The 18,987-nt window shown below is 36.0% G+C and overlaps 1 protein-coding gene and 1 long non-coding RNA gene across 2 annotated transcripts; both read right to left on the bottom strand.

Annotated features, from left to right (window-relative positions):
• Positions 1-6,413: 6,413 nt before the first annotated feature.
• LOC116421496 lies at positions 6,414-11,744 on the bottom strand. Its single transcript, XR_004231869.1, has 3 exons — positions 10,876-11,744; positions 7,987-8,042; positions 6,414-7,254 (listed from the first exon to the last, which is right to left on the bottom strand). It is a non-coding gene; the product is annotated as an uncharacterized LOC116421496 (long non-coding RNA).
• Positions 11,745-14,307: 2,563 nt separating this feature from the next.
• LOC100934315 (calpain-13-like) lies at positions 14,308-18,709 on the bottom strand. The gene is made up of 4 exons (XM_031949264.1): positions 18,662-18,709; positions 17,657-17,714; positions 17,486-17,556; positions 14,308-14,670 (listed from the first exon to the last, which is right to left on the bottom strand). Exons 1-4 carry the CDS (start codon positions 18,707-18,709, stop codon positions 14,569-14,571), a joined length of 279 nt encoding a protein of 92 aa, XP_031805124.1. The 3' UTR covers positions 14,308-14,568.
• Positions 18,710-18,987: the final 278 nt, after the last annotated feature.

The raw sequence follows: 18,987 nt of genomic DNA, 5'->3' as shown, positions 1-18,987 counted from the left end.
CAACAAGAAATAGATAGCAAAACTATAATAATGGAGGCTCTCAACTTTATTCTATCAGAACTAGATGAATCAAAGTACCCAAATAAACAAGAAAAAAGTTAAGGAGGTAAATAGAATTTTAGAAAATTTAGGTATAATAGACCTTTGGAGAAACTGGAATAGGGGCAGAAAGGAATATGCTTTTTTCCTCAGTGGTAAATAGAATCTACACAAAAATTGACCATGTATTAGGGCATTAAGAACCTCACAATCAAATGCAGAAAGACAAATATTAAGTGCATCTTTTGCAGATCATGATGCAATAAAAATTACATATAGTAAAGGGAGAGGGGAAAAATAGGCCAAAATTTCATTGGAAATTAAATAATCTAATGTTAAGAAATGCAAATTAAGACAATTCTGAGGTACCACTACACACCTCTGAAATTGACTAAGATGACAAGAAAAGATAATGATAAATATTGGAGGGGATGTGGGAAAACTGGAACAACAATACATTATTGTGACCCGATCCAACTGTTCTGGAGAGCAATTTGGAACTTTACCCAAAATGCTAACAAACTTTGATCCAGCAGTGTCTCTACTGGGCCTGAATCCCAAAGAAATCATAAAAAAGGAAAAGGACACTCATGTGCAAAAATGTTTGTAGCAGACTTTTTTGTAATAGCAAGGAAATGGAAACTGAATGAATGCCTATCAGCTGGGGAATGACTGATAAGTTATGTTATATGCATGTTATGGAATATTATTGTTCTATAAGAAATTATCAGAAGGATGATTTCAGAAAGGCCTGGAGAGAATTACATAAACTGATGCTAAGTAAAGTGTGTAGAACCAGGAGAATATTTTACATAGCAACAACAAAATTATGTGATGATCATCTCTGATGGAGTTATCTCTTTTCAACAATGAGATGATTCAGGCCAATTCCAATAGAGAGCCATCTGCATTCAGAGAGAGAACTATAGAGATTGAAGGTGAATTATAATATAATATTTTCACCTTTTTTTGTTGTTGTTTGCTTGCTTTTTGTTTTCTTTCTCATTTTTTCCTTTTTGATCAGATTTCCCTTATGCAGCATGATCAATGTGGAGCATTGTACAGTATACATGTTTAATATACATTGGATTGCTTGCTGTTAAGAGAAAGAGCTGGGGCAAAAGAGGGAAAGAAGTTTGACACACAAGGTTTTGAGAACTATCTTTATATGTAGCTTGAAAATTAAAGGTTATTGGGTTTTTTTTAAGTACCTAGGGGAAAAATTACAAGACATCCTGCTCTTAAAGGTCTCAGTCTGCTAGGAGGGTTGTGATGGCATCTTATTCAGGGAGGCAAGATTTAGCAAAGGTCAGAGTCTCAAAGAAACCACTGAAGAAAGAATGATTTTATTTTATTTTTTTAAAATAACTTTTTATTGACAGAACCCATGCCAGAGTAATTTTTTACAACATTATCCCTTGCACTCACTTCTGTTCCGATTTTTCCCCTCCCTCCCTCCACCCTTTCCCCCAGATGGTAAGCAGTGTCCTATACATGTTAAATAGATTACAGTAGATCTTGGATACAATATATGTGTGCAGAACCGAACAGTAGAAAGAATAATTTTAGAGGGCAAAACCTTCAGGAGAAAGGATTGCCATCTCAGAATTTTGCTGTTACTTAGAAAAGGAGAATTGAGGAAAAAATGGATTCCCAAGTGCCTTATCCCAGATTTCCCTCTTGAGAAAATAGAATGTGAAATCAAGGAGTCAACTCCAAAGTGATATATTTCTTCAAGAGAGCAATCCAGAAGATGGTTTAAAAAAACGATGGTTTCTGGAATTCTTAATTGGGAGAAGCTTGGAATTATGATACTGGATTAGAAAGGCAGACAAATAACCTAGAAAGACAGTCCATGAAACTAATAGTTAATCATAGAAAAACTTCTCACAAGTTCAGGATTCCATATTTTTTCAATTTGGAAGAAAATTAAGTTTCAGTTCAGTCTTCCTTTCAAAATATAAAGTTTATATAGAAAATAGTTTTCATAAGCATAGTAGAATTGGAAAGTGCTTCAAATGGCTTTCAGACCTAATTAAACAGCAGAATTTCCATGGTGAAGAAACTTTGTAAGTTTAGTAAATATAAGAAATCTTTTAATTACCACTCAAAACTAAATCTTTACTTTAGTGTGTTCTTAAGAAAAATCACACAGAAGTATGAATGTGACAAAATCTTCTACATAAATTTATGCTTTACTGTACATGGAGGAATTCATGCTGGAAATAAACCTCATAAATTTGGTGAATGTGGTAAAACTTCAGCTACAATTCATCCCCTACTGTACATCAGAAAAATCTTCAGGAAGAAAAGCCTTTTCAACAATGTGAGAAAGGTAATAAAACTTTTAGCCAGAGAGGATATCTTTGTCAACATAAGAGAATTCCTATTGAAGAGAAACCTTATAAATGAAATGGATGTGGAAAAGCCTTAAGGGACCCTATAAATGTAATGAATGTGGAAAAGCCTTCAGCTGTAAGACAGGCCTTGATATACATGAGGTTATTTGTATTTGGAGAAACCCTATAAATATGATGAATGTAGAAAAGCTTCTAGTCATAAAGGAGGTCTTAATAAACACAAGAGCATTCACACTGGAGAGATGCCCTATAAATGAAGTGAATGTGGAAAAGCCTTCAGCTTTAAGGGACTTCTTAACAGACATAAGAAAAGTGACACCAGATTGAAACCAAATAAATGTAATGAATATGGAAATATCTTTTGCTGTAATGAAGGCCTTAATAGACATAAGACAATTCATACTGAAGAAAAACCCTATAAATGTAATGAATGTGGAAAAGCCTTTAGGTGTAAGAGAGGCCTTACTAGGCATAAGATAATTCATACTGGTATGGAACCCTATACATGTAATGAATGTGGAAAAACCTTTAGCTTTAAAGAAGGCATCAAAAAATATAAGACAATTCATACTGAAGAGAAACCCTATAAATGTAATGGATGTGAAAAGCCTTCAGCTGTAACAGAAACGATATTCATGAGGGAATTCATACTAAAAGAGAAACCCTATAAATGTAATGGATGTGAAAAGCCCTCAGCTGTAAGAGAAGCCTTGATGTACATGAAAGAATTCATACTGGAAAGAAACCCTATAAATATAATGAATGTGGAAAAGCTTTCAACCTTAAGGGACACTTAAATAGACATGAGAAAATTCATACTGATGTGAAACCCTATAAGGATAATGAATGTAGAAAAGTCTTCAACCATAGGAGAATCCTTAATTCACATAAGAGAATTCATATCAGAGAGAAACTCTATAAATACAAAGGATGTAAAGAATTTTTTAAGTGGCATGGAAACTTTAAAAAACATAAAGAAATTCATACTGGAGACAAATCCTTTGAATATACTGATGTTGGAACACACTATAGTTGAAGCCCAAACTTTACGTAATACAAAATCAGAATCCCTTTGTATGTAATGAATGTGAGAAAGCTTTCTTGTACAACTCAAACCTTAAGCAACATTAGATAATTCATTCTGGAGAGAAATCATCCAATTGTAAAATATGTGAGAAAACGTTCAACTTCCAGGAACATTTAATTAATCTAATTGAACTTATTGGACATGAACTTTTTCCAATGCTATTTATTTTACGTGAAAATATTTTCACAGGCTCAAGCAGCTATAAAATATTAGACAGTCATACTGACTGAGCAATTGGGTTGGGAGAACACCATCTTTTATAGCCAGGGGAGACAGAGGAGTGAGGAGGGGCAGGATCTAGGGGGGAGTGGATTGAGATGTTGAAACTGTTTGGGCAAAGATGAGACAAGTCACTTTTTGAAAAAGTTATGGAAAGACAGGCACACTAATTCATTGTTGTTGGACCTGGGAATTAGTATACCATTCTGGAAAGTAATTTTGAATAATGCAAATAAAGTGGTTAATATTCCCATATATTTTAATCTAGAGATTTCACTACTAGGCATATACTGCAAATACAATATATATGCCCAATTACCAAGGCCCCTTAAACTTGCCATCTTTCTTCTAAAAAAACTTTCATATATGACACAGCTAGCTCTGGACCTACAATTAGGAACCCAAGTTGAAATATCATTTCAGATCCATACCAGCTGTGTGACCCTGGACAAGTCATTTTATTCTATCAGTCTAAATTTTCTCTTCTATAAAATGAGAATAATAATAGCTCTTTCCTCACAGAATTCTTAAGAGGATAAAATAATATATTTTAATGTACTTTGCAAGTCTTTAAAGGTTCTATAAATACTAGCTATTATTTTGCTACTAATGTGCAGTATCTGTGGATTACACTTTGAGCTCTTTAAGAAGAGGGACTGTTTTTCCCCCATAGACATTTTCAACTAAGCACCATGTTTGGTACATAACATGTCCTTAAATGGATGCTTTTTTCCATTCATTCATTCTTTTTTCCTTCTTTATTTTTCTTTCCCTTCTCCCTCTTTTCTTTCTTCCCTCCTTCCTTCCATTTCTTCCTTTCTTTCTTTTTTCTTTTTTTCTTTCTTTTTCTTTCTCTCTCTCTCCCTTCCTTCCTTTCTTTGTTTTTCTTTCTTTCTTGACATCTTTCTCTTTGGGAAGACTTTTTCTTCCTTCCCCTTCTCCCTCTTTTCTTCCTTCCTTCCTTCCTTCCTTCCTTCCTTCCATTTCTTTCTTTCTTTCTTTTTTCTTCCTTTCTCTCTCTCTCTTTTTTCTTTCTTTCTCTTTCTCTCTTCTCTTTCTTTCTTTCCTTCCTTCTTAGTCAACAAGCATTTATTAAGCACTTATTATTTATCAGGCAGTGTGCTAAGTGATAGGGTTACAAAGAAAGGCAAACCTATGTTCCCTGCCAGTTTGGAACTGATATTCTAATGGAGAGGTCAGTATGTAAATTACTAGTTATATATAAGGTATATAGAATAAATGAAAGAACTTGTTCTGAAAGAGGGAAAAATACACTAATAGTTAAGGGCACAGGAAAAGTCCTCCCAAAGAAGGTAGGATTTGAATTGAGACTTCAAAAAAGCTGGGAAATTCAGAATTAGAGGCATGGGAGGGAAAGAGATCAGAATACTTCAGGAATGGGGCACCATCACTGCAAAGGTATGAAGGCAACCAAAAGTCTAGGAACTGTAAATATGAAAGTGTAGATGGATTGTAAAGTAAGTATCAGGGAGTGAGGTATAAGAAGAGTAGAAAGATTATAGGGGTTAAGTTAAAAAATACTATTTAAATGGACACTAGTAAAAGCTTACCAGAAGAGGTTCTTTTTAAGGCATTTCCCCCCTCCACCCTTGTTCCAATTTAGTGAATCACACAATCACAGAATATCATAGATGAAAAAAGACCTTCAAGATCTTCTAGTCCAATCTCCTTCATTTTATGGAGAAGACAGAAACTCTGAGAGGTAAATGACCTGTCCAAGGCCACACACATGGTAAATACTATTATTCCTTACATAAGTATTAGAACAACTTCTGTTAGCGTAAGGATGGAAATTGCCAGTGATCTCACACAGATAACAATTGTGAATGTCTCTCCAGCCCTTGTCTCAACTATTTTAAAAGTTCTACTTAGGTAAAATTATTTTGCCCAAAGTCAGCAGTGAGAAATCTCTTTTTGTTCTCTTAAATCTCCTTTTATTTGTCCTCTTTTATTTTATTATTATTACTATCTTATTATTACTACTATCACTTTATTCTCTAAATATCTTTTTATGTCATTTATCCTCTCATTCTCCATTCTAGCTTCTTATTTTCCTAGTCCTAAAAAAACTTCAAGAATGCTGTTTTACTTTTCATCATTATACCTAAACAAGTCTTTTTGATGGGCACTCCATTGTTCATCAAGAGGATACAATTGACCTCCCATTGATTGTCTTTCCAGGTGTAAGAATAGATTTGTGCTTCACCTTATGATCATCTAAAACCAATAAATAACAGTAATTCATATTTTCATAGTTCTTTTAGAGTTAAAAAGTGTTTTCCCCTGTGATATAGAAGTGTAGAATATCCCCAAAATCTTAATGTATTTCAAGTTATTAAAGTATAAACACAATATATCATTATCAACAAAGAATCATTCTTTGCAAACTGAAAAAAAGTCCCTTTGTAAACTCCTAACTTTATCCTAGCTAACATGTCTCTGTATATGTGTGTGTGGTAGAGAGAGAGAGAGAGAAAGAAAGAGACAGAGACAGAGACAGACAGACAGAAAGACAGAGACACACACACACACAGAGAGAGAGAGAGAGAGAGAGAGAGAGAGAGAGAGAGAGAGAAAGAGAGAGAGAGCTACCATGCAAGCTACCATGTGGCTTTTGATTCAAAGTAATGTATCAAAATAAATGAAGAAATGAAAGAATAAATGAATGCAATCAGTGATGTAGCTTTTATTAAGTAATGCAATATGCTAGGTACTAGGAATGCAAATTCACAAGTTAAGACAGTTTCTTTTCTCAAGTTTACGTTTTAATATGTAATCAAGACACATAGGGCTGTGATAAAAGGAGGGACATTTTGTTCAGGAAATATACTGGGATGTTAGATAGAGGCATAATGGAACAGATTTTTATATCTCTCTAGCAGTAAAAGCAGAGGTGATTTAATCATGGTTCCAGACTAAAGGTGATAGATTGGAGAGGGTACCAGAGCTACAAGATGCTTGGTGATACTGTTGAGAATATGATTGGAGAGAAGGCAGTGAAGTGAAGTATGGTTGAAGCTTTCTTAAAATACTGGGCTAGGAGAGATAAGCCTCACTCAGATTATTAGGAGCACTAGGGCAGAATTTCCAGAGATGAAGATGGTTGGCAGATCAGCAAAGTTTCTGAGATTGTCTAGAAGGTGGCAGGGGGCGGACAGATAATGAGCAAAAGAAAAGATTTCCTTTTCTTTGATTCATATATTACTCATATATCTCTAAAATTTCAACCCCAATTATTTATAACTGTTAACAAATCATTTTGAAATAATTTGTCATATTACATGGGTACATTATTATTGTTCTAGATCTGCAGCTTTGGTTCCTCATTGTGGCGGTCCAGCCAACCACATGATTATTGTGTGGACTTAGGCAGCTAGTTTGCTATTGCTCCCTGAGAAGGAATTTTATAATCATTGGTGAGAAGGTGAACAAAAGGATGCATATTTTTGGAAAGAAGTCTAAGTCAACTTTGTATCTTCTCTGTAAGGCTTGATCAACATCTCAGCAATACATGGTGAGCTTGATCCACTAGGATGAAAAGAAAAAAAATTTTATTATTTTCAGGACACTCTTCTTGCATCCCTCCCTCATCTTTACAGACTCAAGAATAAGCTAAAAGCACACTGTAGCTTTTTACATTTGCAAATTCAATTCCCTCACAATTTTTTGTTTTATCCCATCACTGTCCAGAACCCCAATGCAATAGATATTTTGTCACCCTGGGTTCTTACAGTTCTTCTATATTCTTCTTTCTCCCAAACCCCAACTCTAGGAAAGCGACTAGAGAGAAACCACAGTAAGCTTCCCTGGATGCTCATATATTTTTGTTGCCATCTCAGTAGAACCAGGAAAAGCCAGCATATCAAAGAGATGCGCCTATTGGTTAGGCTTAAAGACTATTTCTTTATCAATCCAACATGAAAAACTCATTGTGTCCAAACTCAAAGATCTTCCTATCCCTCCTTTATTTATTACTCCAACATAATCTTTTGGTTTATTAAGCCTTTGAGAAAAAAATAAAATCCATCTCTCAAGATTTTAAAGCAGTGCTAACACAAAACAATATATAAAGGCCGTAGTTGAGAAGAGGGGAGCTGCCAGGCTCTGATGTATTGCATGGCACCAGGTTTGCTCACATGTACACAGTGATAAATATCCTTGTATTAATTCCAAGACAGACTACCACCTTGTTAAAAGAATATTGGGGCCTGAGTTTTTGAGATTTGAGGCATTGAGCTAGAAAGAAGGAAAAAGGCTTACCTCAGTTTCAGTCAAGTAGAGTCCTTTCCCATCCTTTGAGAGCATATGAAAATTCCCTAGGTAGTGATTGTGAAAAGAGAGAGAGAGAGAGAGAGAGAGAGAGAGAGAGAGAGAGGCAGAGCAAAAACAGAAAAGAGACAGGGAGAGAGAGAGAGAAAGAGAGAGAGAGAGAGAGAGAGAGAGAGAGAGAGAGAGAGAGAGAGGAGAGAGGAGGAGAGAAGGGAGGGAGAGGACAGGAGAAAGGGAAGAGGGGGAGAGGGGGAGGGAAAGGGGGAAAAGGGGAAAGGAAGAGAGGGGTGAGGGGGGAAAGGTAAAGAGGAAGATAGGGGGAGAGGGAGGAGGAAAGAGTGAGGGGAGAGGGGGAGAGAGGGAGAAGGAGAAGGAGAGACAGAGAGGGAAAGAGGGGGAGGGGGAGAGGGGAAGAGAGAGAGGGAGAGGGAGAGGGAGAAAAGGAGAGAGGGAGAAGAGGGGGAAGGGAGGGGCGTAGAGGAAGACAGGGAAGGGGGGGAGAGAAAGAGAGAGAGAGAGAGAGAGAGAGAGAGAGAGAGAGAGAGAGAGAAGGAGGAGAAAGAAGAAGCAAAGAAGGAAAAGAAGAAGAAAATGAAGAGTATCAATGAATGATTTTTAAAATGTACAGAAAAAGGAAATTTAGGTCTACCCTTGATAAGTCAGCAGTTTGATAACTAACATATTGAATGCAATTGCATTTTAAAAAGCTGTGTGATAAATGTTCATAATTTCATATGCAATCTGTCAATTAATCAACAAATATTTATTAGGCACTCTCTGAGTGCCAGACATTGCACTAGAGGACAAAAGGAAAAAATAAAACTGTACTTGCTTTCAAGGAACTTACATTCTAATGGGAAAAAATTAGTGTAGGATACACAAAATGCATATGGAGTAGATAAACCTTCCCTTTCTGTTGTTCTTTGTATATAACCAACATATTTATGTTGGTTAAGTTCACAGTTTTTAAAACTGGGGGAAAAGATTATGAAAAGGAGAGAAAAGGGATACTTCATTCAGCGGAAGAAAAAAGGAAAAAAGGGCAAGTAGAAGAAATTTTAGTTTTACATGCTATTGGAATTCTTAAAAATCTTGATTAAGTACCTTTTTGTTCATTCTCCTTATTATTGCTTTGCTTACATTGTCCCTGCTTAGCAGTGCTCATTCCACCTCCCTTTCCATGTAAATACATCTCTTTATCCTTCCAAAACTCAGTCTAGGTGCATCTCCCCATCCAGAACATGTTCTCTGATGATTCTAAACCACACTCATCTCTTTCTTCTCCAGATTCCTTTAACAGTTAGAATGGGAGTCACAAAAGATAATACTTGGTTGTCTTCTGTTATATTTGGCATAGTTTATTTTTATTTCACAGCATTAATATTGTCTTCAGAGAACTGTGAGTTCTCTGGCATAAAGGCTCTGTAAATCTTAGATTTCTCTCATGATGTTAAGAAAATCTAGTATAGACCTAGATATTTTGTAGAAAATATTTATTCATTGATGTCAGAATTGTACACCAAAATCTTTTTCTCAAGCTTTCTTTGCCAGACTCTCTGTTATTGATCCTATGATCAAAGATATACAGCTGGAGAAGGCATCAGAGGCCATATAGTTCAACTTCCCCTTTAAACAGATGATGCAACTGAAGGCCAAAAAAGTTAAATGACTCTAAGTCATATTTAAGTGAGACAGAGAGAGAATGATTAGCCTAGCAGGCATTCAAACTTAGAGGAACACTAAGATACCTCAGAAAAGTCATTTTTCTTCTCTGTACTTCATTTCCTCATCTCCAAAATTGCACTGATTCATGAACAGGGGAAGAACTCAGTATCCTAGCAGCTCCTTCAGAATTGATTTAAATTCTATAAAAGTCTCACTCCTAACCTGTTTTTGAGAATGGGCATTTAAGAATGGAGGGGGCAAAAAATCCAGCTGAGATTTCTGGGGCAATGAGAGAAGGACTGCTTGATTCTGATTCCTAAAGTCTGAAGTTATTTTATCCAAGGATCAAAAAGTTCATTCTATTTTTAAGAGGAAGATAACAATATTGATAAAATTCATATTATGATATAAGTGACTGCTATTGAGACATTGATATTAAGGAATTTGAAAGAGATTATGAAGAAGCGAAGGGGCACCAGGTAAATCAAGAGGAAGAAGGATAGAGTACTATGGCAGGGAGAAAGATGAAGGAATACTGGAGATATCCAAGACTAATAAGGACCATTCAACCCAAATTCAATCACCTATATTCATTCGCCTTATTTGGGTGATCTAAGGTTCCTCCCAAATTAAAAAAACCAAAAAACCAAAAAACTACCTTTTAAGAAAAAGCAATTTGCCTATAATTGACTCTTTCTCTTCAGCCTTATTGAGAAAGGGTAGCTTATCTCTCTTAAGTACTTTAGAATTGATTGTGTGATCTGAACACCCAACATGACATGCCCTCATCAGAAAAGGTGCTGTACTCTATGAACAAAACAGTATTGAAATAGCTTAGAAGAAATGTAAGATGTGCAGAGTTAGACAATTCACCCTAAATGTTCATAGTGGCTATTTGTGTCTGCCTTTTGGCAGAGCATTCTGAGCTTATAATGATTTGATGAACCAAAGTCAGACACACTGTGATTGTACTTGAATACAGTGATATAATTTTTATCCTCTTCAAGAAAGAAAGACAACAACCAATATCTATAGATACTTTGGATTAGAGAGGCAGGACCTGGCTGGTTCTGATCCTTCCACACAGTCAAGGGCTGACCACTCTGGATCTTTCAAGGTTAGTGAAGGTGATCCCTACAATTGTCTTCTGCTTATCAAACCCAATGTGAAAGAGACCTTCCCAGAAATTTAACCTTCCCTTTTATCAATACTTACTTGACTTGATTTGAAGTCGAATGAGGAAACAAATCATGTCTGCAAAATATATTTTTCCAGCTCCATCTCCAAACCTAATGGCCATGAGGTTTAGCAGCTCATTGTTAATGGGAGGACCTATGAATAATCCTGATCACAAAAGAACATGTTATTAACTCAAGATGAGAATGAGGTAAAGAGGCCAAGCCTGATTGATCCTGGCCTTTTTCGCCTTCTAGGACTTTAGGAAACTAAGTTGAAACTGAGATTTAGCAACCTTTCCTTACTTCCCGACCACTCCCCTCATTTTAACCTGGTAGGAATCCCCTACATCTCTTCCTTGCAATATACACAATTTGACTTAGGAGAAAATAAAAATCTAGCTTTTGGACCATTAAAAGTCAATGCACACATATCAAATTAAAAACAATTTCTTATGGTGATAACCTGAGTGTTGTACCCTGGACAGCTACCTTTTCTGCTTACTCCTAACCAGCCTCAGTTTAAGGTGCTAATCGTTCATCTGGTAAAATCTAAGTATTAACTAAAATATTTGCCTCTGAATTTAAAGTTTTTCTGTTATTTACATGTTGCCTATATATGCCTCTTCCTTCAAAGTATCAGATTTCACTCCATTTCATTTAGCTCCAAACCCCTCCTGAAAGGAATCCATCAATCTGCCAGGGATATTACATTCTGGCTGGCCAGATGCTGAAATGAAAGCATTTTTAATATGTGCCCCCTTCCCAGGTGCTTATCAGACAAAACTATTTTCTCACAACTAGAGATGCTGGAGAAGAAAAGCCAATTAGGATAAACATGCCAGCCCATGAGAAACCTGGCAAATGCTGAGAGCATCTGAGCCCTGGAAGCCAGTAGAGGTCAGCAGAGGGAAGGAACTTAGTGCAATGGTATCCTCTCCCCTGGGGCTATCCAGCTTGGCTGGGGTCATCTTCCTTGGAATCTGCCATCTCAGCCTATATCTCTTTCTCTTTATGTTGAATATATTCAAGAGGACAAGAACAACAGCATATGTGATGATGCAGGACTGCAATCCGTACAGTTGGAGGAAGTACTCATAGCAATAAGATTACAGACCCATCCTAGTCTCGGTTCAATACAAAAGAAAGCCATTGAAAGGATGTTCTAGTTCTGAACTAGCTAGTTATACTGTCTGCATTTTAGTAATCTTAGAATTTTGGAAAGCATTGTAGTATAGTGAATGGAGAACTAGCCTCAATCAAGCAAACTTGGATTTAAAAACCCTTGCGACTAACACTATTAGTTATATGATCTTGAGCAAGTCATTTAACCTTTTACCTCACCCACTGATAAAACAATAATCATTTTGACAACTGGCATTTAAGCAGATTAAAGTGCTTTACAACCTACAAATACTACTTTTAAAAATTACCCATTTTTCAAATGAGTCTCATAGCAACCCTATGTGAGATAAGCACTGCAAATATGATTATTCCTGTTTTACAGTGAAGAAACTGAGGCACATAGAGGTGAGATGATTAAACAAGACCTTTTTGTACCTGATTCTTTTATCACTTGCATCAAATCTGAACCCATGAGGTATCCAGAGCCATTCTTCTCTACTTTACGGAAAATGTCCTTATATGGGAAAGGAATGAAATTGTTCATTAAACCAAGCAAGAGAAAGATACCAATGTGTGAAGATGACTGGGAGAAGTGTCAATCAATGGGAGAGAAACACAGTTGAGATAAGATTTGGGCTCTGATTTCAAGGCTTTTCTTCATAAGGTATGTAAGCTGGGGCAAGTATTATTTATTCTCATCTTAAAGATGACAAAATTGAGAGACATTGAAATGCTTGTCCACAATCATTCAGCAAATGCTAGAACTAGCTCCAGTTAGGTTACTCTATTGAGCATTAAGTTTGAACTCAGGAAGACCAGAGTTCAAATCCAGCCTCAGATACTTACTGTCTATATCACCCTAAGCAAGTCACTTTACCTCTCTCTGTCTGCTTTTATAGAGGTTCTCCCTCTATAAAATGGGCACAATAATATTACAAACTTCTTAGTGTTTTGTGGGCATAACAGAAATATTCTTAAAGTGCTCTCTAAATATAAAAATAATTGTTAGTAATATCATACTACTTCTCTAAAAACTTAAAAGTCAGTATCTAATTGATTTATCATGCTCTGCAAGGTGATTCAGATCAGTTCCAATGTTCCAATGTTCTTGTGATGGAGAAAGCCATCTACACACAGAGGGGACTGTGGAGACTGAGTGTGAATCACAACATAATGTTTTCACTTTCTTATTGTTATTTCCTTGGATTTTGTTTTCTTTCTCATTTTTTCCCTTTTGATCTGATTTTTCTTGTGCAATATAATAATTGTGGTTATATGTATAGAAGAATTGCACATGTTTAACATATATTGGATTACTTGCCATCTAGGAAAGAGAGTAGGATGGAAGGGAGAAAAAAATTGGAACACAAAGTTTTGCAAAGGTGAATTTTGAAAACTATGCATATGTTTTGAAAATAAAAATTTTTAATTAAAAAATAAAAGAAGATTATGCTGTGGATAAGAGAAGGCATTGGGTAGTCCCTGTTTCTGACTACAAACTAGAATTATAAGCTTCTCAGTAGAAAGTAAGCACCTTGAGCACAAAGACTGTTTTGTCATTTTTGCATCCCCAATGCCCAGTACAATTCCTGGCACATAGTAGGTACTTCATAAATACTTGTTGATTGATTATTCATGAAGAGTATTTTATAATAATGCAATGAGACCCAGCTGTGGAAAACAGACAAGGTAGAGATGGGGAATGGAATAAAATAGACGAAGCTCAACAATACATTTAAATCCATCATGGCTGGGCTACCACTGCATGTTCAACAACTTTGATATTCTCTATTTCCATTTCTCTCTAATTGTTATGTGTTTCCTTGCCCTAATTTCTTCAGGAAAGCTTGCCTTGTTTTGGGCCACTAATATTCTAACTAGATCTGATTCTTTCCAACCTATTTAGCATGATTTATCTATTTCTTTTCCTTGAAGTTACCCAGGGACACCAATGGAAGAATATTGTTCAGGCAAAATACTGAGAAGGCAGGTTGCAGAACTGAATGCATCTTTGGGGTGGGATACTGGCTGGGATGCTTTATGGGGGATCAAAATAACATCACAGAAACTATTCATGAAAAGATGGAAAACTGGTATTTACTCAAGTCTTGGTGTTAACTTTATCCTAAATAAAATATTCTCAATTCAATGAACATTTATAATAATGATGGCATTTACATAGAACATTAAAGTTTACAAAGGGTCAGTTTTGCTTCATTTGATCCTAACAACAACCCTGTGAAGAAGGAGCTATTACCATTCCCATTTTACAAATGAGAAAATGGGCCCCGTGAGGTGAGCTGACTTGTCAGGATGTCACACAATCAGTGAGTAGCTGAAGTGGGAATCGAACATGTCACCATAAATAATATAACTGTCTAATTTTACAGACTGGGAAATTTAATTTGACTTGACCAAAGTTACACAACTAGATCAAAGATCTAACAAACAACAAGCATTAAGTATCTACCAGAACTGGGTTCTGGGGATATAATTGCAAATGAGAGAGAATCCATACCCTTAAGGAATTTTTGCTATGCTAACTAGTTAGTCACAAGACTGTAATTTAGCCAATTCCTCATCCAATGTTTTTCCACTATACCAGGATTTAATTGAACGTCATAAGAATATAGGCCATTACCTGATATTGAAGAAGTTTCTTCCATAGCTGCTCAAATTCTTCTAGATCAAGACGTCCATTGACCTCAACCTTTGTCAGAAGGGCAGTTAAGGTCAACACTCCCAGTGTGCCAAAGAGTAGGGAGATTGGTTCAAGGTTTTCTATCACTGGAGTCATGCTTCAGCCACAAGTTAGGTGACTAACAATAGCTAAACAACCCAGATTATCATGAATCAGTTATATTTCAGTCCAACTCCTAAAATAAACCTGGTTTAAACTTTATTTCAAAAGAAAGCTAAGAACTAGGGATTTGGATAAAGGAGAAAGCCCACTGAATCTTCAGCAGGTGCAACAGACTAGTAGATTGGGAGAGGTTTTTTTTAATGAATGTCATTAAAATTTATTTTTAATCAAGTTGGGATAGAGAAACATCCCATCATTCCACCCTGATTTATTTGCACCAATAAAGCCTGAGATGGGAAAACACTTTCCAAAAGCCTTATATAAATATGTTATCACCATCTTCATATAAACTTCTGAATTATGATTACAAATACATATTAATGTTTACACCTTTTCATCTCTAAAAGTTCAGTTGTAGTTTCATGGACATCTGAGTTTCATTAAGATTTTAGGAGATACCACACCTTTTCCTTCAAGAATATTTTTACCTTCTGGGTCATTGAAAGAAGGATCTAACAGGGCAGGAATGGGGTTGAAGTAGAGATTGGCCTGAATCTGGGCAATGAAGTCATTTTTGCCCCCTTTCCACTTCACCACTATATCTGCTCTCATCAAGAACTATGACTCTTTTATGGCAATCCTGGTGATCAAAGAAAACCATATTGCCAAAGATGAAGCACTTAACAAAGCAAGATAGGATCTTTCTTTTATACTTGGGGGAGAGGTCTTTCAGAGAAGATCATTTTAGGGTCTCAAAGTACGAAGTATGTTTATATGTTTACCCCCTCTCCCTGCTGTCTTCATCAAATAAAATACCTCTTATATTTGAAGATGAGAATAGGTCATACTGTCCAATGGAGTGGACAGCAAACCATGGCTTAAATACTACATCTCTGAGAGAAATTTGAGAGGTGAAAGCATGACTGCTTAAAAAAAAGAAAAGAAAAAAGATTCTGTCAGCTTTTTGCATATACCCAACATTCATAGATATTTGTAAATCTGCCTGCCCTCTACAAACAGTGGGTTTGCCTCTGGCCATTTTTATTCATTTGTCAGAGATTTGTAATGTCCTAATCATGTTGCAGAATTATTCCAAGGATGAGCAGAAATCTAGGTAGAGATAGAGAACTGATTTATGTTTTTATCAAGAAACCCTCTTATTTTGAAATGACCGGCAATGCATTTTCAATATCGTTTTGTTAATTGTTAGTTGGAGAGTGATATAATCTATCTCACTCTAAAAGGTATAGAAAATGCACAGGAGTACACTTTCATGCACATGCACATTCATTCTCTCTCTCTCTCTCTCTCTCTCTCTCTCTCTCTTACACATACATACATACATACACACATACAAATGAATAGCTTTTTGGGTAACTAGCAAGAGAATTTCATATTTGAGCTGGTTTTCTCTTACCTCTCCCCCCCACCTCTGTCTCTGTCTCTGCCTCTGTTTCTCTGTCTCTGTCTCTGTCTCTATGTGTCTGTCTCTGTATCTCTCTCTCTCTCTCTCTCTATCTCTCTCTCTCTCTCTCTCTCTCTGTGTGTGTGTGTGTGTGTGTGACTGTCTCTGGGTGTCTGTCTCTCTGTCTCTCTCGTACACACACTTTCTCTCTCTGTCTGTCTCTTGCCTTGTCTTCTTTGCCTTGTCTCCATCTCTGCCTTTCTCTTGGATTGAAAAGTAGAGTGGATACTGAATGGAAAACATGTTGAATAATGATTGAACTTTTCTCAGGAAAAAAGGGAATAAAAGGAATCTGAACCAAGGAAGGTTGAGGAAGGCACTTTTTCTTCCTGCCTTATCTAAATATTCTCTCAAGAAAAGATCTGATAGACAGTGGAAAGACTGACTCAGATCAAAGAACCCAAGTTCAAGTCTTGTCTTAGACCATTACTATGTGATCTTGGGAAAATCTTTTTAACTGTATGGGCCTTAATTTTCTTAACAGTAAACTATAGGGTTGAACTAGATGGCCTCTGATGTTCCTTCTACTTAGAAATAGATGATCTTATGAATTAATCTAAAGATTAGAGTGATATTGTCAACATATTACATCTTCCAAGAATCTTTACATTTTAAGCACTATATTGAGTTACAGAAGTTCCCACTCATTGTATAAGGAATTTTGTACACACATGTCTTTTATCTCCAGTTTTCCCTTGTATCCATAGAAGTATCTCTATCTCTGCTCCTATCTTTTGGTTATGTTCAATCTCTTTTCTCCAACTAGAATGCCCCTCCCCCTTCAGCTAATAGTTATTAGCTTTAAAGCTGAAAGGGCCCTCAGTGACCACTCAGTTCAAAGACATCATTTTAAAGATGATAAAATTGAAACCCTAGGAGATTCAGTAACTTTGAGTGGTCTATTGAAGGGAGCATTTGAACTGAAATCCTCCAGAAACAGACTTAGTGATATTTTTCACTTTACCAATTGTGCCTTCAATTCAGTATGTTTAAAATTAATTATTATGCTTACTAATCCACAATTAACTTCAACTCTTCATTCTCAATAGTAGGAGATACACTAAAAGATTAGATCTTAGAGCACAATTCTGGACAGAATCAATCAAGATTCATTCTATCATATAAGTACTTACACAATTGATTATTGAGAAATGGAATTAGTCCTGAATTTCTCACACACAGCTTCTTTGGGGATATCAAAATAGAATTAACTTTAGAGTGAAGTGAAATAATGGAAACAAATGGCACAAAGGATACGTCCATCAGAGCCACAATACTTCGGCACTCATCAAAAGTGAAGTTTCTTCCTAGGGATTCAGAAGAGTTACCTGAGGAAAGAAAAAGGACACAATGGTGGGAAAATAGGAAGCAAGACCTTTTTTTCTAGGGTATAATAGGTGACATCCTAACCCAGCAAGCATCTCTTACTTTTAAGGAGTTCTTTGTTGAGAAGGCTTTGTAGCTGTGAGGCATCAATATCTGTACCCTAAAGCAACAAAGAGAAGAAGGTTGGAATAACAATAACAGTAATTATTAAAAATAGTACTCATCATCTATCTGAAACATAGCACCTGATTTGCTATAGAAGAATCAAGTATTCCAAGGAATTAATTCATATTGTACATGGAGTCCTTGAGGCCCAAGCTAAGCCCTTCTTCCATTGTGCTGTTTTTCCTAGCCACAGGGATCTCAACCTCCTGTGAAATCTCTATTCCTAAAGCATTTACTAAATGCATTGATCTTTTGTCACTTAATATTTTCTTAAAGTATGATACCTCTTCTCCTTTCAGTTTATTTAAAGGCAATGTACATTTTAAAGTTTTTCATCTGAGCCAGCTACCTACTGGATTCTGAAGATTCAAAGACAAAAATGAAAAAGTTCCTGACTTTTCAGAAAAGTAAGCATTGTCCTAGAGTGGTAAGAAGTGTACACAAGTGAGTAAAAATACATTAATCTGAAGAAGGAAACTTAAAACTAGAGGTTAAAGAAAGTATACATAAAAAGGAGCTCTATTTTACACTGTTTTGTATTTTCCATAATATCTATTGCAGTACTAATGATAAATAAAGAGGCACTTAAAATGTCTTATTGATTACTCTAGTATTCTCATTATACAGGTGGAAAATTCAGGCCTTACAAAAGGACAAGTTTATTCTGCTTGTGTATCTCTCACTGTTCTATTTCTTAGCAAAGAGCAATGATCGGTGGTAATCAATGAAATCCAGTCTTATCTTGCCCTGATTTGCATAGCATCTAGAAAGGAAAAGGGAACAAACCTAAGAGAATTCTAGTACTCATATCTCTCCTCATTTTTGATTAATCTTGTTGTTGAGCCTATCTCTTTTCAGGGAAACTAGAGCTATTATTATAGGGAACTAAAATTGACTAAGTAAACATGTGTCAGATTCTTCTTTGTTGCTTGTCTATGTTACCTTTTGGCAAATCTCTCCTGTGACACTGCCTGTGTGACTTTTAGGCATAGCACCCAAGCTCCTTGGGAAACAGTTTCTTAAATCTCCTGTGAATGAATGCAACTTGACTAGCAGGGTAGGAATCAGTTACTGCAACACTGTGTGATGTTGGTACTTTCTAAAACTAGTCTGCTTGTGTTGGAAATGTTTCCAATCAAGGGGAAAAAGATCCAAGGAATACTGTTAATTGCTTGTTGTTGTTTAATTATCCCATCCTATGCCAAGTCATTCATTCAATTCCTGTAGAAACCTAATGATATGCCATTTCTCTGTAGCATTTAGCAGCC

The sequence above is a fragment of the Sarcophilus harrisii genome, chromosome 2, assembly GCF_902635505.1.
Source record: "Sarcophilus harrisii chromosome 2, mSarHar1.11, whole genome shotgun sequence".
Lineage (NCBI taxonomy): Eukaryota > Metazoa > Chordata > Mammalia > Dasyuromorphia > Dasyuridae > Sarcophilus > Sarcophilus harrisii.
Note: the sequence above shows the minus strand (reverse complement) of the source record. Positions and strands in the feature narration are given on the sequence as shown.